The following is a 19,887-nucleotide window of genomic DNA, read 5'->3' on the forward strand; positions in this document are numbered from 1 at the left end:
ACTTACAACAGCTACAAGTGTATGCACTTTTATACATTATCGACACGAGTGCCTCAAAAAAGGACTTATAATGACTTACAAAGCTACATAACAGCTACAATATGCACTATTATACTTTATCGACACAAATTGATAGGTCAGGAAGACAGCCTTGAATGATGTTGCGGTCTCCTCCATTAATTTAGACCTCAATTACTTTATTTGACAGAATCGCCTTTTGCTTAGTCAATGCCACTTCAATGGCCATCTTGTGTGCAATGCTGTCCCTGTATTTATATATAATTTTTCGCGACTGGTTCTGAGCATTAATCATTAATCCACTCCTCAGACAAGTGCGTGCCAGGTACCTTTTCAAACAGAAGAAGGTTTTTTGCGTCCTTACAAGTTGTAACGAGTGGTAAAAAATGTGGCCCCTTTAAGAGCTGCGCGCTCCCTGTAAAACGGCATGCACTCTGTATGATAATGTATACAAGCGCGACTCGAATCGCCCATGTATGCGGGTAATCTCTGTTTGGAAATCATTTTGTTTTAATCTTGTTTGTTTTGTTTTGGTTACGCTGTGGACGGTGGAACATGGGACAGACAATTGCCCGAGTTCGATTGGAGAAATAAAACGAGTCGTTGTTAAATGTCAATCGCCTCCGTGAGTTTTGTCTGGCCTAATAACTTTGTGAGCTACTCATATTTTTTCCCCCTCCTGACACAACGCGTTACAAAGTGATGCACCCCAAGCTTCATCCTTAACACACAGCCATGTATATTGGCTCTTCCAGTCTCTCCACTGCTGGCTGTTCCAGTTTAACGCGAGAGAGGACTCGAAGCAAGAAAGCAAGAGGGGTTAGGATCCCAGAGATTACTTTTCTTAAGCTTCATGCGTTTTCACGGTGGGCTTGGCTTGAGGTTTACCAGTGCTTGCAGCAGGTGAATCAGTCGTGCGTCATCACTACACAATTTCTTAATAAAACCAAAATTAATTGAACTACCTTGTTTTCTTTTTGCCCTGGCTATGATGCTATTACTGCATAATGGAAGGACTTTGCGCACGATAAATGGCCTCCAACGTTTATTTTTTCTACGAATCTATGACATACTAACATGTGGAATTTGCAGCGCCCCCACACCTTCTGTAATCTTAATTGAAGTTAATTAGGTTTTAATCGCCGTCATGCATGAATGAATAATATTTTGCCATCATAATCACATTACAAAACAGAAATTGCACTTAAAAATATTCACATTGTCAGTATTTTTTGAGACCCCCCAAAATTTCAGATTTCTCGTTTTCAGGGGAGCCCATGTCTTATTAAGGGGAGCCGAGCTCCCCCTAGCTCCCCCGTAGTTCGCACTATGTTCACATTGGATAAAAACATCTGCAACTAAAAACCAGGTGATTTTTGCTGTAGTTGCAGTGTTTGCAGGCAGGAGGTGCTGCTGATCCACTTTTAAACTCAGCAGGACTTTAATGAACGCTTTTACTTTATTAAAATACATAGATGAATTGAGTAAAATAAAACTTGAAATGAACAGAAATGCGAGGGGTTGTTGAGATGTAAAGCTGCATGTTTACAGAGGGATGAGGAGACAGGAAGCAGGGTTTGTGAGAATGGATGAAGGGGAGACGGGGGGCTCATAATGAGCAGTGCAGGGGGCAGTAAATCCTGACAATGAGCCTCTGTTACTGACCCACACAATACAGCACTATCAGTTTCATCACGCCCATCTCTCTCTCTCTCTCTCTCTGAGTCTGTCTGCCTCAGGCCTGGATCCACACACATCTCTCTCTCCCAGAACCTCCTCCATCAGACGAGCTGCAGAGGTTAATCCATGGGTCCGGGTCCGGGACACTCAAAAATCATCTGCATGTCGTGGTTTAGGGAGGATTTCACTGCAAGTGTGGATCAGAAATCTGCTTTGGCCACGTCAACTTTACACTGTAGAAACAATTCCACCTTCAGATTAAAAACCTACATTTAGCTCCCGCCGTAAGCTTGTAAATATTAATCTAGCTGCAGGATTGTTATACATATTTAAACTGATGTTCTAAAATAACAAACTGAAATAAAACTGAGTGAAAAAACTGTATAGACCTTTAAAAAAGAACAAAATCTAATAAAAATGACAAAGCAAGACATTTACTAAACTTTATATAAAAAGTAGAAAATATACAAATAAAATCTAATTCAAAATATTAACAAGAACTAGTTTCTCGATGCTTCTGCAATAATCCCGGTCATCTGTAGAAACTCAATAAAGTTGAATCTCGTGTAACTTAAAAATTACGTTGAAATAAAATAGTTAAAATATAATTAATATTTAGATTAATATGAGGAATTAATGTAATAAAAACCATAGGTTGACATGACTTATTGATCTTAATTTTATACAGTATAATAATTAAAGATACACTCTAAGAAATGAAATGTTGTATTTAATTAATAAAGTTATGTCAACCGGTCCCACAAAACTTAGTTGCTTAAATGGAAAAGGTAATATACAATTAATTGTAACATAATGTTTTAAGTAAATCGTTCATAACGGTGTTAATTAAATGGTACATTACACAATTATTTTGAATAAATGTAAATTATTGTCTTGAATTTAATGACTATAGCTTGAACTAACATTACCTGATTAAGTTCTATCTATTAAACAGAAATAAGCTAATGTTATCCATTTGTGTTGATTATACTTGCTCGGTTTAAAAAGAAAACTACTCAAGTCACTTTAATTAACTTTATTCACCTTTGGTTTTGAAATATAAGCCAAAGTAATGTTGACCTTCAAGGTACATTAATATATCTGGGATTATCATGACTGATAAAATTATTACAAATACGTAAGCAAAACTTACATACAAATACAAAGTGTAAAAATACAATTGAAGACACCAACATAAATCCACGTATAAAATGCAAATAGACCAATATAAATAATAATTAAAAAATATAAAACTTGTTTGTGAATCTTCACCATCTGATAATGTTCAATCCCAATATAGCTTTATAGTAAATTGGAACTTTGACGTCAACAATGTCTAACAGGTGTTGCCTACTGAAATTAAAACTAAAGAGGCAAATCCTTGTTTTCTATATGGAGGGAGGTTAAATTAACTGAAGTTTAAAATCAAGAGGATTTATGCTGCAGAAAAATTCTCACTTCACCGTTAGAACATACTATGTTCAGACTTTACATACCTGCTGACTTATCAAGAACATTTTTATGAAAAATACAAGGTTTATAGTTTGCATTAAAAGGAGAAATAGAAAATCAGCAATGTTTACGTAACAAAAAAACAATCTTCACCTTAAATTGTTTGAGATGGTTTCATTATAACAAACCAGTGTTTGTTGTATTTCACATCTTTTGATTCTGAAGAAATCAGAAACAAGAGAAGTTTAAATGCCAATTACAACAACCAACATTGTCTTTAGATTGCTAGATGTTTTGTCTAGCAGCAGTCCAAAATCCAAAGAACTGAGCCTCCCCAAGCAAGTCGATGACCAACTGCAGTCCTGTCTGCTTATTACAAACCATCATTGATTATAGCTTTATTTTGTCAAGCAGCAGTCCAAAAATAAAGTAACAGTCAACACAACTAAAGTGTCCAAAGCCGGGTCCAGTCTTGTCTGGTGCAGGTGATTTTACTCATGCAGTTTGTTTTTGAGGACCTTGCACTTTAGTGGAGAGCTTGTTCCCATCCAATTCCATAAACAATTTCTTAAGAAATTCGAATGTTTATTGCAGCTCCTTTGGATAGCTCAGTTTAAACAGAATCAAGCCAAACAGGACTGCACATCCATTTGCAACCTCTCTCAGATCTCGCAGCACTGTGCAGCCTTCAATGACGACGCCAGCATCCCCAGGTGGATCTGAAGCATCTGCTCCATCATGTCGAACAATGTAGACACCCAAAGCCAGTCTCTCCATTTCCGCCATTGCATCAATACCAGTATCCTCAGTAGCCTATGACAAAGAAAGAGACCCATTATTAATTATGCATCTATGACACTAGAAACAAACCCAAAAGATGTTAAGTTTACAATTAGAGAACACAGGCTTTTAAATTAAGTAGACGCACAACGTTTTTAGGATGCATGTCCGTCATACTTCAACACTGGGATTCTGTGGGAAACCAACAACTGATTTTGAACATTTTATTTGAGGAAACTGCCATTATCACATTGACAAATCTATTACGACCTTATTCTACCATGCTTTTAATTAATTGATTTGTGCAATTTTCATGAAATGTCAGTTGTAAATCTGCAGTTCAGTTTGTGGTGTTGAATCTGCATTTGTCAATTGCCTGACACACACTCATTCCTTTTAAGGACATCATTTTGAGAAAATAATTTCACTGTTTAGCGAGCCACATTTTACATAAATAGCTCAAGTGTTTCTCAAGCTTATACCATTGACACCTTGAAGGAGGCAATACTGTTCAGTTTGAACTAAAATAAACGTAATTGAATGGACGAATGAGAAATTGCATCAGGCAATTCAGAAAAGCAGATTCAACAATTCACAAGCAGAGTTGCAGAAGTTCAACTGACATTTCATGATAAATGTGCACAAAATATAAAGTATCCTTTTTATAAATTAAAAACATTTACAGAACTACATCGGTTTGTACAAATCATAGAATTTTGTATTCGTGGATAGCAAATCATATTTGTAAATAGTGTAGTATTTGTATTCGCAAATAATTTATCTTTCCATAGAAAAGTTAAAGACCATACTAAAAAAAAAAAAAAAGCATAATTATGTTTAGAGTAAATGTTAAACCCCCAGGAGTCGGAGCAATACAACCCAAAACACATACCATGTCCATTTCTGCAATGATTACGTTGATATCACGTCTTGCAGTTCCCCACTTCTTTTTGAATACCCTCAATAGCTGGCTATAGTAATGATCCAGTCGGGACATAAGGGTTTAGTGGTGATGAGGGTGAATTCTGCATTTACCTATATTAAAACACAAATTCACTATGAGTCTCTTAAGTTAAAACAAATCTATTTAAATGATCACATATGGTGTAGATAAGGCATGTCAAACTCAAACTCTGTGGGCTACATCTGGCCGTGGTACAATTATATCCAGTTTGCCTTAAAAGTGGAGCTGGCGTGTTCATAATAATAATATTAAGACAGCACTATGAGACTGTTTGGCACTCAGTACCATTTCTTAATTTTTGCCCTCTCTGAAACTTGAGTGTGACACCCCTGGTGTAGAGGGAACATGAGTTTGCTGTTGGCTAAATGTTTTTAGTTGGTGGTTCAATGTATCTGTAACCAATTTATATGGATGTATGTGTAATGTGCATTGTAATATAGAGTAGAACAACCACATGCATGGATTCTTACCACATTGCCTCCAAACCTTTGTCAATTGAATATGTGCTCATTTGTTTTATACCCAAATACATTATTTAGACATTAATTCCACGTATTTAAATTAAATACAGATGATGAATAATACTTTACCTGGCTCTCAGAAAACAGGCCTGGCCATCTGTTTTTGAACTCTGCTATGAAGGGCATATCTTCCAACAACTTCCTGTCTTCTATAGGCAAAGGTTCCTTCCATTTTACTTTTGATTACCTGTTGGTTTTTCTTCTTTTTCAATATTACTTGTTCTGTAGTCCTTAAATGTAAAACATCAACATGACATCAACTCAAATAAGTTTTAAGTGCATTCCATGTTTTGAATGAGCATGGGCATTCATAATATGTGCATGGATATCTGGAGTGTCCCTGACCCTAATGGCCATGGATTAATTTATAGTGTTTTAGTAATTGGTACCTTGTAGATTCACTTTCAGGACACTGTTTGCACCTCCACATTCAGAGCCTAAAAAAAAAAAGACATGAAAGTGTTAATGATATAGAATCCCTTCCAAATCTATAGCAATTATATTTGAGCCACTGATTGGCTCATCTCATGATGGGTACAGTGTATGCCCGCCTTAATAACAGACAGTAAGGCTGCTCAGATCACGATCAGCCTATAGTTAATGCACATCTCGTCAGTAAAGCCGGTTCTCTAATCAGGGGTTAATTCCATCAGGTGCGTGATTTCACATAGATCAGTTGTTACTACACAGAGTCGTTGTTAACTGAGAAGATGCGCCAATAAACGCTGAAAATGAACGTGGATTTGCGCATCTTCTCAGTTAACAACGACTTTGTTTAGTAACAGCTGATCTATGTGAAATCAGGCACTTGATGGAATTAAACGCTGATTAGAAAACCTTTACTGGCTTTACTGACGAGATGCGCATTAACGATCGGCCGATCGTGATCGGAGCAGCCCTAACAGACAGCAGCACTAATTTAATAATATAATGGAGTTTAAAAAACAAAACAAGAACAATACTAGTTTAAAACTGTAGCTAAAAAAAAAAAAAACATAAAAAAAGAACATGGCTATGCCATGTGCTATATTAGGCTAATGTTAATTATCAATAAAAAGATAAAGCACATTGTTTAAAGCTAAATTACAACACAACTAAACTAAACTAAAATAACTACACAGAATTCTAATATTTCGGTAATTTAATGACCACTTCTAACACTTAACTATGACAAGGATACAGGCTAATTCTGTGTTAATTAAGCTAGCAAGAAATCGTTTTAAACTATCAACAAAGTATACATCTAAGCACACAAAAACATTTCACAAATGTGCAATTGTAAAATATATTACTAAAAAAACGTTCTACTTACCAAATAATTTATGGATGATAACGGATTTAAAAAAATTGGCCAAGGGCAGATGGAAAATGGATGCTTCTTGCTTCCTCCCGTGCATGTGCGAAATTGCAAGTACGGAAAGCGCTTTGGGACAATCTTCAACTGCTAGTAGGTTTAAAATGATCTGGTTAAGTTGGTTTAAATCTGTGACATTTTGTAGACTTGAAATATTATACTATTAATTCAATGCAATGAAACTTTCTTATTTTTACTATATAAACATAATACTTTTAGTAATTTTACCATAAAACTAGTATTTAAATTTAACTACACCCATGCTTCATTTCTAAGAGTGTATCCATCAGGATTGTTTAGTAGAATACTTGATTATTTACTTGATACAGTGTTATTTTAGTATCATAGAGATACTGTTCTATATAAAAAAATTATGTGATCAATAAGTCATATTCATAAGGTTTTTTTATTAATGTAACTCTTTAAATTAATTTGATCAATTTTTTATAGGTTATACAAGATTCAACTCAATTTATAACATTAGTTCAATCATTTAAGTTCAAATTTCTTGTACAGACAATTCCTAAAATGTGTTTTCAATATTTGGTGTCATGCAATGTCAAACTAACGCTAGAAATCATCAGACGATGTCACTTCCTGCATCTGATGTCATCAGGCTTTTATTAGTTGGGTTTTAAACAGGACGGAAAGTTGTAAAACCTATGAATGAACGACCAGTTAAAAGAATTTTCACAACAAAACACATTTAAAATGAAACGTTTTGATTCCAGAAAGAAGCAAAATGAAGAAAAGTTGATGTCTTTGAACTTTTATTCTGACCCTGGAGGTCAAAGGTCACTGTTAGGGGCAGAAGTTCAGCGGCCGGTCTCATAACCTGATTAGACTAGTATTACAAATTAGTCATCTGATAATTAGTTTTTCTTTGAGACTATAGTCTTAACCTTTTTCTAAATAGGTTGAGAGAAAGACATTATCTCTTTATATCAGGTCAGACTAGTTCTGTGTTTCAGTCCTTGGGCTCAGTTCTTGTGTTTTTTGTTCCGAGTGTGTCCCCCTCTGCTGATTTGGGCTGGTTTAATAAGGAGAAGCAGGGGACACAGGTAAACTAAAGAAACACTGCACGTGATTCACCTGATCACGAGAGAGACTGAGTGAGAGATACTGGGCTGTGGAGGAGTGAGAGTACGGAGAGAGAGAGAGAGAGACTGTGGGTGTTTTTGGTGTATTTCATTTGTTTCTGAGATCTCTTTGGTCCAGGATCGAGAGAATAAGACTAAAGTGAAGCTTTACAAAGAGCTATCTCCAGAACAAGCAAACCCAGACCGCTGGTTAAGTGTTGACGTTTTGAGTTTGGAAAGCTATATGTTCATCGCTTCTCATTCTGTTCATTTAAAGCAAGTTCATAAAAATATGGCCCATCTTAGCTAACAAAAACTGTTCCAATAACATTAAACTAACTTTCTGTTTAGTTATAAAACATCATTTCTGAGCTTTCTATTTTCTAAACTTTTATTATTATTATTATTTATTTATTGTTTGGTCATGTGATCAGCATTCCATTTTATAACTTTTAAAACGAGATTTAATTATTTATTTTTTAAATAGAATTTTCAAACAAGTAGCTGTAAAGAGAAACACTCGTTCAACTAAAACGTTTCATAAATGTGATATGACAATGTAGGCCTACAGATATGTGTTTGTACTAATGTTTTGAGAACGTTACTAAAGACCAGAGGCCGGATTCACGAAGCATTCTTAAGAAGATTTTAGTCCCTCCGGCCTCAGGTCCGTTTGAACGAACGTTCTATTAGCGTTACTGGAAGAACGTTTGTTCATAACCTTGAGAGAACCTTGTCAGAACGGTGCGAGCGTTCTGAGAGCGGCCTCAGTTCGGTTTTATATCGTGTTTATATAAAGGACGTATTTTTTTTTTTTTTTTTTTTTTTTTTTTTTTTTACGTTGCGTTGCGTTTTAGTATTCAAGGAATGTTCGTAAACCGGAAAATATATGAGGAGTTTTCTTCCGGAAGTAGTCTACCTAACTGTTTTCCTACATCATTTAAAACTCTTTCACATGTTCGCTTCACTTGCTGTAAACTTTGAAAATGTGCTAATATATTTTAAAATGTGGTCATATGTAGCCTATTGTTTCTTCCTGTAAACTTTTAAACCCTGCTCAAATGTATTAATGTAAACCTCAAAGGTACTAAAATAATTCTTTATTTTCTGTAAAAGTAAAAAATGTGTGAATATATTTTTATCAATTTATTTTGTTGGATTTTACAATCTGGAATGTTTATTTTTTTTGTGGATGTGATGTGTAGAAAGCAGCAGAGGGCGCAGTGTGTCTGTTGTGTGTGTGTTTTCTGTGTGAAATGTTAGTGTATTGCTCCATCCTCCGGTGAGATGAGAGAATTGCATTGATCTCTCATTCTTTCCTCAGATGTGTGTGAAATGTTCTGGCTAAATCTGTATTGTTCAGTCCTTTTGTACATAACTTCTAAATGCAGTGAACAGCTGTGCAGTTTGTAGGCCCATTCGGTCATTTTCCCAGCAGTCTGTTTCAGGAATCATGTTTGAGTGAGGTCATGTAGCGCTAGTCTGTGATTTACGTCACTGCTCGTGTGTTTAATATGAGCTTAGACATCCAGACATTGTGCAGTAGAAAGATTTATTTCAGTATCACATTAGAAGGTGCAACACGACAAGATAAAGTGCATTTCAGGAGTTTTGACTTTTTCAAGTAAAGATTCTCCATCAGAACATCATCTGGAAGATTGTCAAACGGGAAGACGCGTAAAACCAGCTGAGAACAGATTCCCATCATGCAGCAGCTTTATATTTACACACACCAGGTTCGCCCAGAACCATCCTGAGACGAGCACGATCGGAGGAAAGTCTGGGGGAACCACAAATGATCATTGCTATCGATCTCTAGTTTATACATTAAAGACTGGAGCGTTTAGAACTCACTACATCAGCTTATATCACCGTGTCCATCTGTCCAGGATTCACAGTACGATTCAAGAGTGAAAGTGCTTTTTCCACAAACACACGTCAACATATCACACAACTGCATTAAACCTCATTCCCTTTTAAACGCTGGACGAGTCCAACACAAAACAATACCATACGACAACATTATAATGATGTGCAACACGCTTAGCACGTCAGATAAAACAAGAAAAGACCCACAATTAGCTGGTTAGATTAAAATTGCATTATCCTATGGAAGCCTCTTTCCAGCGCAGAATGAAAAAATAAATCATTGTGACATCACAATTCAGTGAGAATCACCAAAATTCTAAAAAAAAACATTACATTTGAATTGTGACAGATTTAGAATTTAGAGATATACTCTAAGCCTCACGAGAACAAAAGACTGAATTACGAGATTTAAACTCGGAATTCTGGGAAGAACAGTTGGAATTCTAAGAAAGTCATGGTTGCTTTTTTATTCTGTAGCAGAAATGGACCTTCATTGTTTTCAGATGCGTATTATTTTAATAATAAAAAATCATGATTTCGCTAATCATGAAAAACTTTACATGTTTAACTCTAGAACGCTGTCATTGCTTTAAACATAAATTGATAAAAATATTTAATGAACGATTCAGATTCTTTCACCAGGATGGAAATTAATTTCAGACAGTATTCACAGCTTCCATCTTTCCATCCCTCCAAACATTCAAACAAATGAAAATCTACTCAAATAGAACTGTAAATGATAGAATATGACAAACTAATGTTGCTTTTGCATTCAAGTTCTTTTAGTTGAACTCACAGTTATAATCTAGAGACTATTAAAGGTAGTTCTGGTGGTTTAATCTACACACACACACACACACACACACACCAGTCAGTTTATTGCACTGTTGTGACCTGGTGAACTCTTTAAGTGTTTTGTGTTGAAGCACATGGATCCATTTAGTCTGAAGACATGAACAGAATCTGACAGGTTAATGTCGTATTTACAGTAACTGTACACATGAACAGAGAGAAACATCAGTCCGTCCTGAGCTCGACTCCTTTGGTGACGTTATTTGTGCTTCACTTGTTTCAGTCTTCTTGGCATTAGTCTTATTCTCTGTCATTAGCTCCACTGAGGATGCGTGTAATCTCTTGCTGGAAGCCTCATCGATGACCATGACATGAGGTCATAACCTTTAGGGTCACATGTTCCTTGAGGCCAAACACACCCACTTCCTCCTTTGGGAAGACTGCGATGAGCAAAGTACAAAAACAATGCAGGCAAGGCCATTTATTTGTATATAAATAATAAATAATGTATTTATTCATAAAGATTAAATTTAAGTAAATTGACATTTATTTAAATACATGTATTATTTATATACAAATGTATTAAGTATAATTATTGTGAACAATTATTTTATTTATAATTGATTTATATTTATAATATGTACATATGAATAAATGTATGTTTTATAAATGTATTCAGTTACATAAAATGCATTATTTAAATGCATACATTTTTATACTAATGTATTACTAGTAAAGTAGTTTTTACTAATGCAAATAAATTATTCAGAAGAATTACATTTATATAAATAATACTCTATTATAAATAATTTGCTTGTATAAATATATCAGTGTATATTTAATACATTATAAATAGCATGTATTTTTATAAATGTAAATATTTATGAATATAAATTTCTACAAGTAAATGATTAAATATTTATGTTATACATCTAAATAATTTAAAAACATTACATTATATTATACTTATATAAATTCATTCTATAACCTCAGTATAATCATTTGTATAATTTACATATTTATGTAGCGATCAATTTTTATATAAATAAATGTATTTAAATAAATGCATGTACCCACAGGAACGTCATATCTCAGATTCGCTCTTATAAGTCATGGGGTCGAGTGGTTTGGCAGTCTGCATGATGTCAAACTCGATCTGATTGTCCATGTCCAATACGCAGAGCATGTTGTTTCCGGAGGTCATGGTGGCTGAATCCTGGAACATTTTCTGGAAGTCTGTGGGAGCGACAGTCATCGGGTTGCACGGCTGCTCCTCCTCGTCCTCTCTGCAGCAGAGCGCCACCTCGTTCTCGTAGCAGAAGGCGCTGGGCGAGTGCGGCGGGAGGAGCGTCTGCGCCCGGCTGCGGCTGTCTGGCGTCACGGATCGGGACGACCCGGATGAACGGCGCCCGGTCAGTTCACTCAGCTCCTTAGCACTGCAGGCGGGTGTGGAGTGAACCTCGTAGGTTTTGTGGAAATGTGCGTAATCGACCTGGTAGCGATCGCCGTCCTCGAAGATGACTGGCTCGAAGCGGTGACCCCATAGGATCTCCCGGGAAAGGTAGGAGCTACGTGCTTGCGTGGTCATTGCTGTCGCCTCCACCATTCCCTCCAGGATCACTACAATCTCGAAATCATCCGATTCGAGATCCGCCCGACTCATCCCCCAAAGCGGCGAGTCCTCGTCGATTTCGTGTACGATTACTAGCGGCGACACTAGGAAGAGGCGGTCTGTACCTTCGTCGTAGCCCACGTTCAAATCCATATTCTCCAGCGGGATGAACTCGCCCTCTGCCGTCACGTAGGGTCGGATGAGCTGCGCTCGAACGTGGGCTTCAACAATGTGGCTTCGCCGAAGGTTCCCGACGCGCCACATTAAACACAGCTTCCCGTCGCGCAACGCAATCACCGCGTTGTGCGAAAACAACAAGGTTTGGTTTCGCTTCTTCGGACGCGCCATTTTGGCCATAATGGTGCCAATCATGAAAGAGTCAATGATGCATCCAACGATCGATTGCACTACGACCGTAACGATCGCTACGGGACACTCTTCGGTCACGCAGCGCCAGCCGTAACCAATCGTGGTTTGGGTCTCGATTGAGAACAGGAACGCGCCAATGAAACCCTCGACGTGCAGCAAACACGGTTTCCACGGCTTTCTGCTGCTCCCGTGATCTTTATCGAAGTCCCCGTGCACTAGAGACACGCTGTAGAAGATCAAGCCAAACACGAGCCAGGAGAACAAGAAGGTGGAGCAGAAGATCATCAGCAGGTAGCGCCAGCGGATGTCCACACACGTCGTGAAGATGTCCGCCAGGTATCGCCACGGCTTGTCGTCCATGTTGGCGAAGACCACGTTGCACTGGCCGTTCTTCTTGACGAAGCGGCTCCGCAGCTGGCCGCGGCCGGACGTGGAGATCTTCCCATTGTAGCCGGTCCTCATCACCGTCGATGCGGTGCTCGGGCCCGCCTCTCCATCGGGGGAGTGAAGCCGTCTGGAGCCGTGGCCGTTGTGGAGGCCGAGGGTGGAGATCTTCAGACCCTCCTCATCAGGAGACACGATGCTGTACCTGAGAGGGACAACACAAGAGTTTGTGCTCAGAAAACAGATCTTCACAGACAGATTTTATTAATTTCTTTTTTTTAACCTGAATTGAATAATTATAGTTAGTTATCTTTTGAATTTATTTTTCTATTTAATATTGTGCATTGGCTTTTATATACTTCATTTTTAGTTTAATTTTTATTAGTTTCTCATGCTTTTGTTTTGATTTTTAAATATTTTGTTCATTTCAGTTGTAGTTGTATGTTTTTCAAACCAATAGTTATTTTTATCTTTTTAATTCTATATTTAATATATTTCTAAATTTTCTATAGTTTTTATTTTAATTCTCAAATTGTCAAGTTCTTTTATTCTGTTATTTTATTTTATTCAATTTCAGGTATTCAGGTACTTATCAATTAAATTTTTATAAATAGTTTTGAATGGTTATAGATGGCTAATAATCAAACTGAACTGAATGATCTTTGAAATTAATTGATCTGTATAATGACAGTTTTCTTTAGAGTTGCTTTCCAGCTGAATTTTTATGTTTCATAAATTATTCATTTTTCTACACTGTTACTTGCTTTTTATTTCTGTGAAGCTGCTTCGAAACTGTCTGTATTGTATAAAGCACCATATAAATAACTAAATGTGGTAAATGTGAGTTTTTGGGAGCTGTGGGAGGACAGGTGAAGCGCTGTAATCTGATTGGAGCATTTGTTCTTTCCGGTGACCGCTCTAAAGGACACACACTCACTCCAGATAAACCATGAGTCACTAATGCGTCTCTCTGCAGAAACACACCGACCGATCGTCCTGATGAACCTCCCAAACCTTTACTGAAGCTTCTGTCGGTGGGAGCAGGACTGTTTCTCCATAGTTTCCCTGTCCCTCTCTTCAGATGTTTGTGTGTGAGGGTATGAGGGCCTCAGGTGTGTGTTACCTGCCCCTCATCTGGGATTATGAGGGAAGGCCAGTCATTTAGCCATATCAGGATTGCGGTCAGTGAAGGTTTAGGGATTATAACTTGAGCGCTCTCTCTCTCTCTTACTCGCGCACACACAAACTAATAAGCAAATAAATAAACCGTATGCCAGTGTTACTGGCTCTCAATAATTAGCTGAGGTTTGGTGGTGCACATGAGTGACAGTAAATGTGTCTGAGTCAGTGAAACTTCACAAGAAACAGTATTTTCAATACTTACTGTTAACAAACAACATTGGAACCCATTGATTTTCATTGTATGGACAAAAATAAAACACTCAAAATATCATCATCTGTGTTCCAAATTTGAAAGCAAGTAAATGACAATGATATTGTCTCTGTGATTAATAAAATGATTTCTTTACTCCTCAGGTGTGTGGTGTTTAGTGAAGAACCAAAGACTTCAGTAAACACACATCAGATGTTTACAGAGCTCTTGCTGATGGGTAAAACCTTTTTGGTGTTTTTTTTTTTGTTTGTTTGTTTGATATTTGTCATGTTTCTCTCTTTACACGTTACTTGTGTCCAGGATAAATTTCCTTGGAAAAAGGAAACTTTTTAAACAGCATATTTTAAATCTCTCAAAAACGAGACATAAATTACATCACATTTACTGATTCATCCAAATAAATTTTGTAATATTATAAATAATTCAAATTGAGTACCGGTAAAATATGCATATTTTGTGCCATATTTTGACCTATAAACTTCTCTCTTCTTTCGCTGCCAATGTCTCCCCTGCTAAAAGGACATACTATCACAAAAAAATATACAATTCGTCTGACTCTTGTATAAAACATTTTCCTCCTCTTCCTCCTGCATTAACTCTTAACAGCTGACGACTTTGCCACGTTCTTCACTAATAAAATTAAAACCATCAGTGCACAATTTCAACACCAACTGTCAAGCACATCTTTGAATTTTCTTTATTGTCATTGCATTTACGATATAAGATTTCATATGATCTTCCAACACAACATACCATGCACACTAACATAGGTACATATACAAACAATGCTTGTGGTGTATATTGCACAAATACATAAATAAATAAATGCATAAATGGAATGGTGCATATAATGGACTATAGCAAAATTAGACATTATGTGTGTTTATTAAGACTATGGATGGCCTTGGGATAAAAACTGTTCATAAATCTGGAAATCCGTGCTTTGATTGAACTAAAACGCCTTCCTGAGGCCAAAAGGTCAAACAAAGAGTTGAAAGTGAAGTGACATAAGCCAAGTATGCTGACATATTTTTTGTGCTCTGCATTTAACCGATCCGAAGTGCACACACACTGCAGTGAACACACACACACTGTGAATAATATAATAATGGGCTCATCATGCAGCCTTGTGGGGAGCCAGTGTTGAGTGGAAGAGAGATGGGAGCCAGGCTTGATGATTTGTCAGAAAGTCTATAGTCCAAGAAGAGATGTTTGAGGAAAGTCCCAGATGAAGCTGTTTCCTGATCAGTATATCTGGTGCTATGGTGTTAAAAACCTGTTGTGGTCTATGAAAAGCATGCAAAACATCCCTCTGTGTTCTACGTGATCCAGTGATATATGTAGATCTGTGATGATTGCATCCTGCATGGATATATTTGTAGGCAAATTGATTTGGGTTGAAGACAGGTGGGAGGCTAGTTTTAATATGCCTCAGTACCAGTCACTCAAAGAACTTCATAACAATTGGAGTGAGAGCAACAGGTCTGTCTGTATTAGTTTATTCTTTTGGGACTGGTATGGTGGGTGGGACAATAAAGATGTTGGTGAAAACGGCAGTAAGTTGATAAGCACAAGCCTAGAGCCCCTTGCCAGTTACAACATCTGAGCTAGTAGCCTTCCTTGGGTTCAGTTTTGAACATCAGTCTTACTGAAATTGCCTGGGTACCTGTGTCAGGTAGAGTTGAACGAATCTTACCAGCAAACACTCGTTCACATTCTTCTCTTCACTCTCTGAGGCAGAAGTCTCCAAACTAATCTTTTCTTATCATCCTACTACTTGTCCGCTTGATCCAATTCCATCTCATCTTCTTCAAGCCATTTCTCCTGCAGTTGTACCTGCACCCACTCACATCATCAAAACATCCCTTCACACTGATGTTTTTTCCTCAGCATTTAGGCTCGTATAACCCCACTAATTAAGAACAGACAAGTTTCCCTTCTTCCTTTCATTGCGAACATTGCGATTCAATGAACACTTTCTCACACAGAACCTCCTCGATAACAACCAGTCTGGTTTCAGAAGTGGACATTCAACCGAGACTGCCTTGCTCTTAATTGTTGAAGCCCTAAGACTGGCAAGAGCAGATTCCAAATCTTCAAAACTTATCTTGCTGGATCTGTCCACAACTTTTGACAAAGTTAACCACCAGGTCATCCTGCCAACCCTATTGGCAAAGGGGATTTAATGAACCACATTCCAGTGGTTTGAATCTAAATACCCGGGACACACCAAGCCACTTTAAAGAACTAGGGACGACGAAAGCCGACACGGGGTTCTGATCAACAAGCTTTTCATATCAGCAGCTATTAAACAAAGCAGCGCGAGCTTACAATTTTGAATATCAGTAATGTTATGTAAATATTTTTGTATTAGAGTGATTGGGAAATATCACATAACATTTAAACAGCCTTCTGTCTGTAACGCTTTTATTCACATTCTTGTTTATCATTTTTGCTTTAATTCTCGGCACTGACTTGTTCGCTAAACTGAATATCCAATCAGAGCTTTCATTCTCGGCAACGTTCCCGACACAAACTGAGCCAATAAGTGGTACACTCCAAACAAACTAGCTCAATCATCGCTTGCCGTCTGCCTAACGATGGCAAATGGCTGATCGTTGGCTTGGTGTGTCCCATTCTTTATCTCTCAGATAGGTATTTCAAGGCCTCTTGGAGAGGTGTTCAAGTCACAACATCTAACTACTGGGGTGCCTCAGGGCTCAGTTCTTGGACCACTTCTCTTCTCTGTCTACATGGCATCATTGGGTTCTGTCATTCAGAAAAATAGCTTTTCATACCACTGCTGTGCTGATGACACTCAACTCTACCTCTCATTCCATCCTGACGATCCGACGGTAGCTATTCGCATCTCAGCTTGTCTAACAGACATTTCTTGTTGGATGAAGGACCATCACCTTCAACTCAACCTCCCCAAGACAGAACCTGCTTTCATTTCATCACAATTTCACCATCAAGTTAGGCACTTCAACCATAACTCCTTCAAAAACAGCTAAAAGCCTTGGAGTTAAGATTGATGATCAGCTGACTTTCTCAGACCACATTGCTAAAACTGTCTTTTCCTGCAGATTTGCTTTATTCAACATCAAGAAGATCAAAGCCCTTTGTTTCGGAACATGCTGCACAACTCCTTGTTCAAGCTCTTGTTCTGTCCAGGCTGGACTATTGCAATGCCCTCTTGGCAGGTCTTCCAGCCAGTTCTATCAAATCTTTACAATTAATCCAGAATGTAAGATTAATTTTTAACAAGCCAAAAAGAGCGTGCATCACCCCTATGTTGATCAATTTACACTGGCTACCAATAGCTGCTCGCATAAAATTCAAGGAATTAATGTTTCCCTACAAAACCACCACTGGCTCTGCACCCTTATACATTACAGACTTATGAGCCTAAATTTTTTTTTACTTTCCCATTTTAGACCTTCACTTTATTTACTAACTGCTTGTTTCTTATATACGTATATAAACTAACACATTTATAAAAAATGTATCCATTTGTAAGTCGTTTTTGGATAAAAACATCTGCTAAATGTAAATGTATAAACTTGAATGCTCCCACACATTCTGATCTTACCTGTTTCCTCTGTTGGTTCCCATGCTGTATTTGATCTTCAGCGTGTGTGCATGTGTGTGGACAGTGTTCTCCCGTTTACCCGGAAAGATTGGGTATCGGCATCCTGACACACCTGGATCTAATGTATTTCACACTCTGCAGACAGAGAAACAGAGACGCATCAGCCATGGTGTGATGCTGAAAGCTTAGGCTGATGAGATGTGGACACAAACTATATTTGTGTTCTGGTTTGGATGCTGTGATCTGGGTCAAAGCAGTTGTTAAAATAGCCATCACACACTAAGATGTAGGCTAACAACCGTCACTGATTTGCATGTTCTCTAAATATTCAGCTCTATATTTAGAATTATATTTTTAGATCCAAATGTTTATAACATTTGTTAGTTATACAATGGCTCCAAAGAGTATTTTAACAGAATATGTGGCATTTGTTGTAGAAAATAAATACAAATAATTAACATTTTAAATGTACATGCTAAAATTTAGCATGTGCTATATATAAGGTGTTGATTTGAACTGAAATCTCTGATTAATTGGATCCAAGGTCAACAGTTAATTTGTGTGATTTTTTTTTTTACTTAAAAAATGTGTATGCCAAAATTTAAGCGTAGTTTGTTGGTTAACAAGTTGAGTAAAGATATCATGGCTCAAAAAAATGTTAGACTCTTCCATTTTTTGTGTACTTTTACTATTTCACAAACCATTTTTTTTGGGTTTGTGTGTATGTGTGTGTGTGTGTGTTTTTAAATTGCATTACTGTCATTCCATGACACTGTAAATGACAGTGAAGTGATCTGATATGTTGAAGGGCAGTTTTCTGTTTTTGTGATCCATGGTCTCATTACAGATCATCAATCACACACACACACCTCCTCTAAGCCTACTGTTTTAAAAGATTAGTGTCTTGGATAAACAGTCAGTTTAGAATGAATTATGTAAATAGTTTGGGAGAGAGTGGGATTGTTGAAGATGCAGACGTCAACAGTACAGACGCATCTGACTCAATAACTGCTCTTTACAATGAAAATGGACTTAACCTTTGTTACACAACATGAACACACACATTTAATCCCTGATTGTATGTGTGTGTGTTTGTAGAAGTTTCTTTCTTAATTCCTAATCCAATGATATCTGAATAATCTCTTCATCTCTCATTTTTAACAGTGATATGGAGCAGATCCAGAGAAATGAGCCCTGAGGATCCTGTGCTGTAATCTGAGACGTCCGTCCGTCTGTCCGTGTGTGTGTGTGTGTGTGTGTGTGTGGGATTAATATGACAACAGCATGCACACACACACACACACACACTGACAGAAGGTGAGTTCAGACTTGATCTGATTTAATCTGATATATTTATTATTCTTTAGATAAATGCTGAAGCTCTTAATGTGCGTCTGTAAGAACATGTCAGAAGAATTTGAAGAAATTAGAATTTTCTCTCACATTTCCTCAGATCTGACGTCATTCATTAGATCAAGTGTCTGTATCTCAATGGATGTATCTTTGTCTTCAGTAACAGTTGATGTTTTGTTGATGTTTACATTTCTTCACTTGGCAGACACTTGTATCCAACGTGACTTGCAGTGCTTTCAAGGTATGCATTTAATCAGTTAATCTGGAATCATGACCTTGTTGGTGCCACAATCCATTGTTTGTAGTTCCACACATTAACACCCATTAACAGAATCCACCATTGACAAACTTAGACAACACCTTTGTTAGCTTAAACATCTACTGCTTTATCATTTCAAACCAACAACCTTCTGACTATATATTTAGTTTGTACATGTTTCTTATAGGCTACTAATGAAGTATGTGTGATTAGAGTATTCAGATGCTTTTTTTCTGGCTACTGTAGATTGGTACACTGTCATTGTGTGCTTTGGCTACGTCTGTAGACTTTTTGCGCCCAATTTTGACAGTTTGAACCAAATTTGTACACTCTCTTAATTTGCAGAAAAGTACTGTGCTTGCTAATTGATTAGGCTATATCATACTTTGACATGTAGCCTACCATGGTCTGAATAA

At 37.2% G+C, this 19,887-nt stretch overlaps 1 protein-coding gene and 2 long non-coding RNA genes across 3 annotated transcripts in view; 1 reads left to right on the top strand and 2 right to left on the bottom strand.

Moving 5' to 3' along the window:
- LOC113076741 (uncharacterized) overlaps nt 1-19,155 on the top strand; it is a 32,582-nt gene extending 13,427 nt beyond the window's left edge. Inside the window, exons 2-3 of the long non-coding RNA XR_003281235.1 lie at nt 14,411-14,484; nt 19,024-19,155. This is a non-coding gene — a long non-coding RNA (uncharacterized LOC113076741). The remainder of the gene's footprint in view (nt 1-14,410; nt 14,485-19,023) is intronic.
- LOC113076740 (uncharacterized) lies at nt 2,409-6,989 on the bottom strand. Its single transcript, XR_003281234.1, has 5 exons — nt 6,728-6,989; nt 5,805-5,852; nt 5,485-5,645; nt 4,823-4,965; nt 2,409-3,963 (listed from the first exon to the last, which is right to left on the bottom strand). It is a non-coding gene; the product is annotated as an uncharacterized LOC113076740 (long non-coding RNA).
- LOC113076739 (ATP-sensitive inward rectifier potassium channel 12-like) lies at nt 11,545-18,174 on the bottom strand. Its single transcript, XM_026249435.1, has 2 exons — nt 17,860-18,174; nt 11,545-13,079 (listed from the first exon to the last, which is right to left on the bottom strand). Exons 1-2 carry the CDS (start codon nt 17,880-17,882, stop codon nt 11,594-11,596), a joined length of 1,509 nt encoding a protein of 502 aa, XP_026105220.1. The 5' UTR covers nt 17,883-18,174; the 3' UTR covers nt 11,545-11,593.
- Nucleotides 19,156-19,887: the final 732 nt, after the last annotated feature.

Source organism: Carassius auratus, unplaced genomic scaffold (genome assembly GCF_003368295.1).
Source record: "Carassius auratus strain Wakin unplaced genomic scaffold, ASM336829v1 scaf_tig00021110, whole genome shotgun sequence".
Classification (NCBI taxonomy): Eukaryota; Metazoa; Chordata; class Actinopteri; order Cypriniformes; family Cyprinidae; genus Carassius; species Carassius auratus.

Excerpts from the sequence above, each read along its gene's own strand:
- LOC113076739 (XM_026249435.1), bottom strand. The coding sequence starts at position 17,882 with ATGGGAACCAACAGAGGAAACAG. Across the intron at positions 13,080-17,859 it reads GGAACCAACAGAGGAAACAG|GTACAGCATCGTGTCTCCTG; the intron begins GTAAGATCAGAA and ends TGTCCCTCTCAG.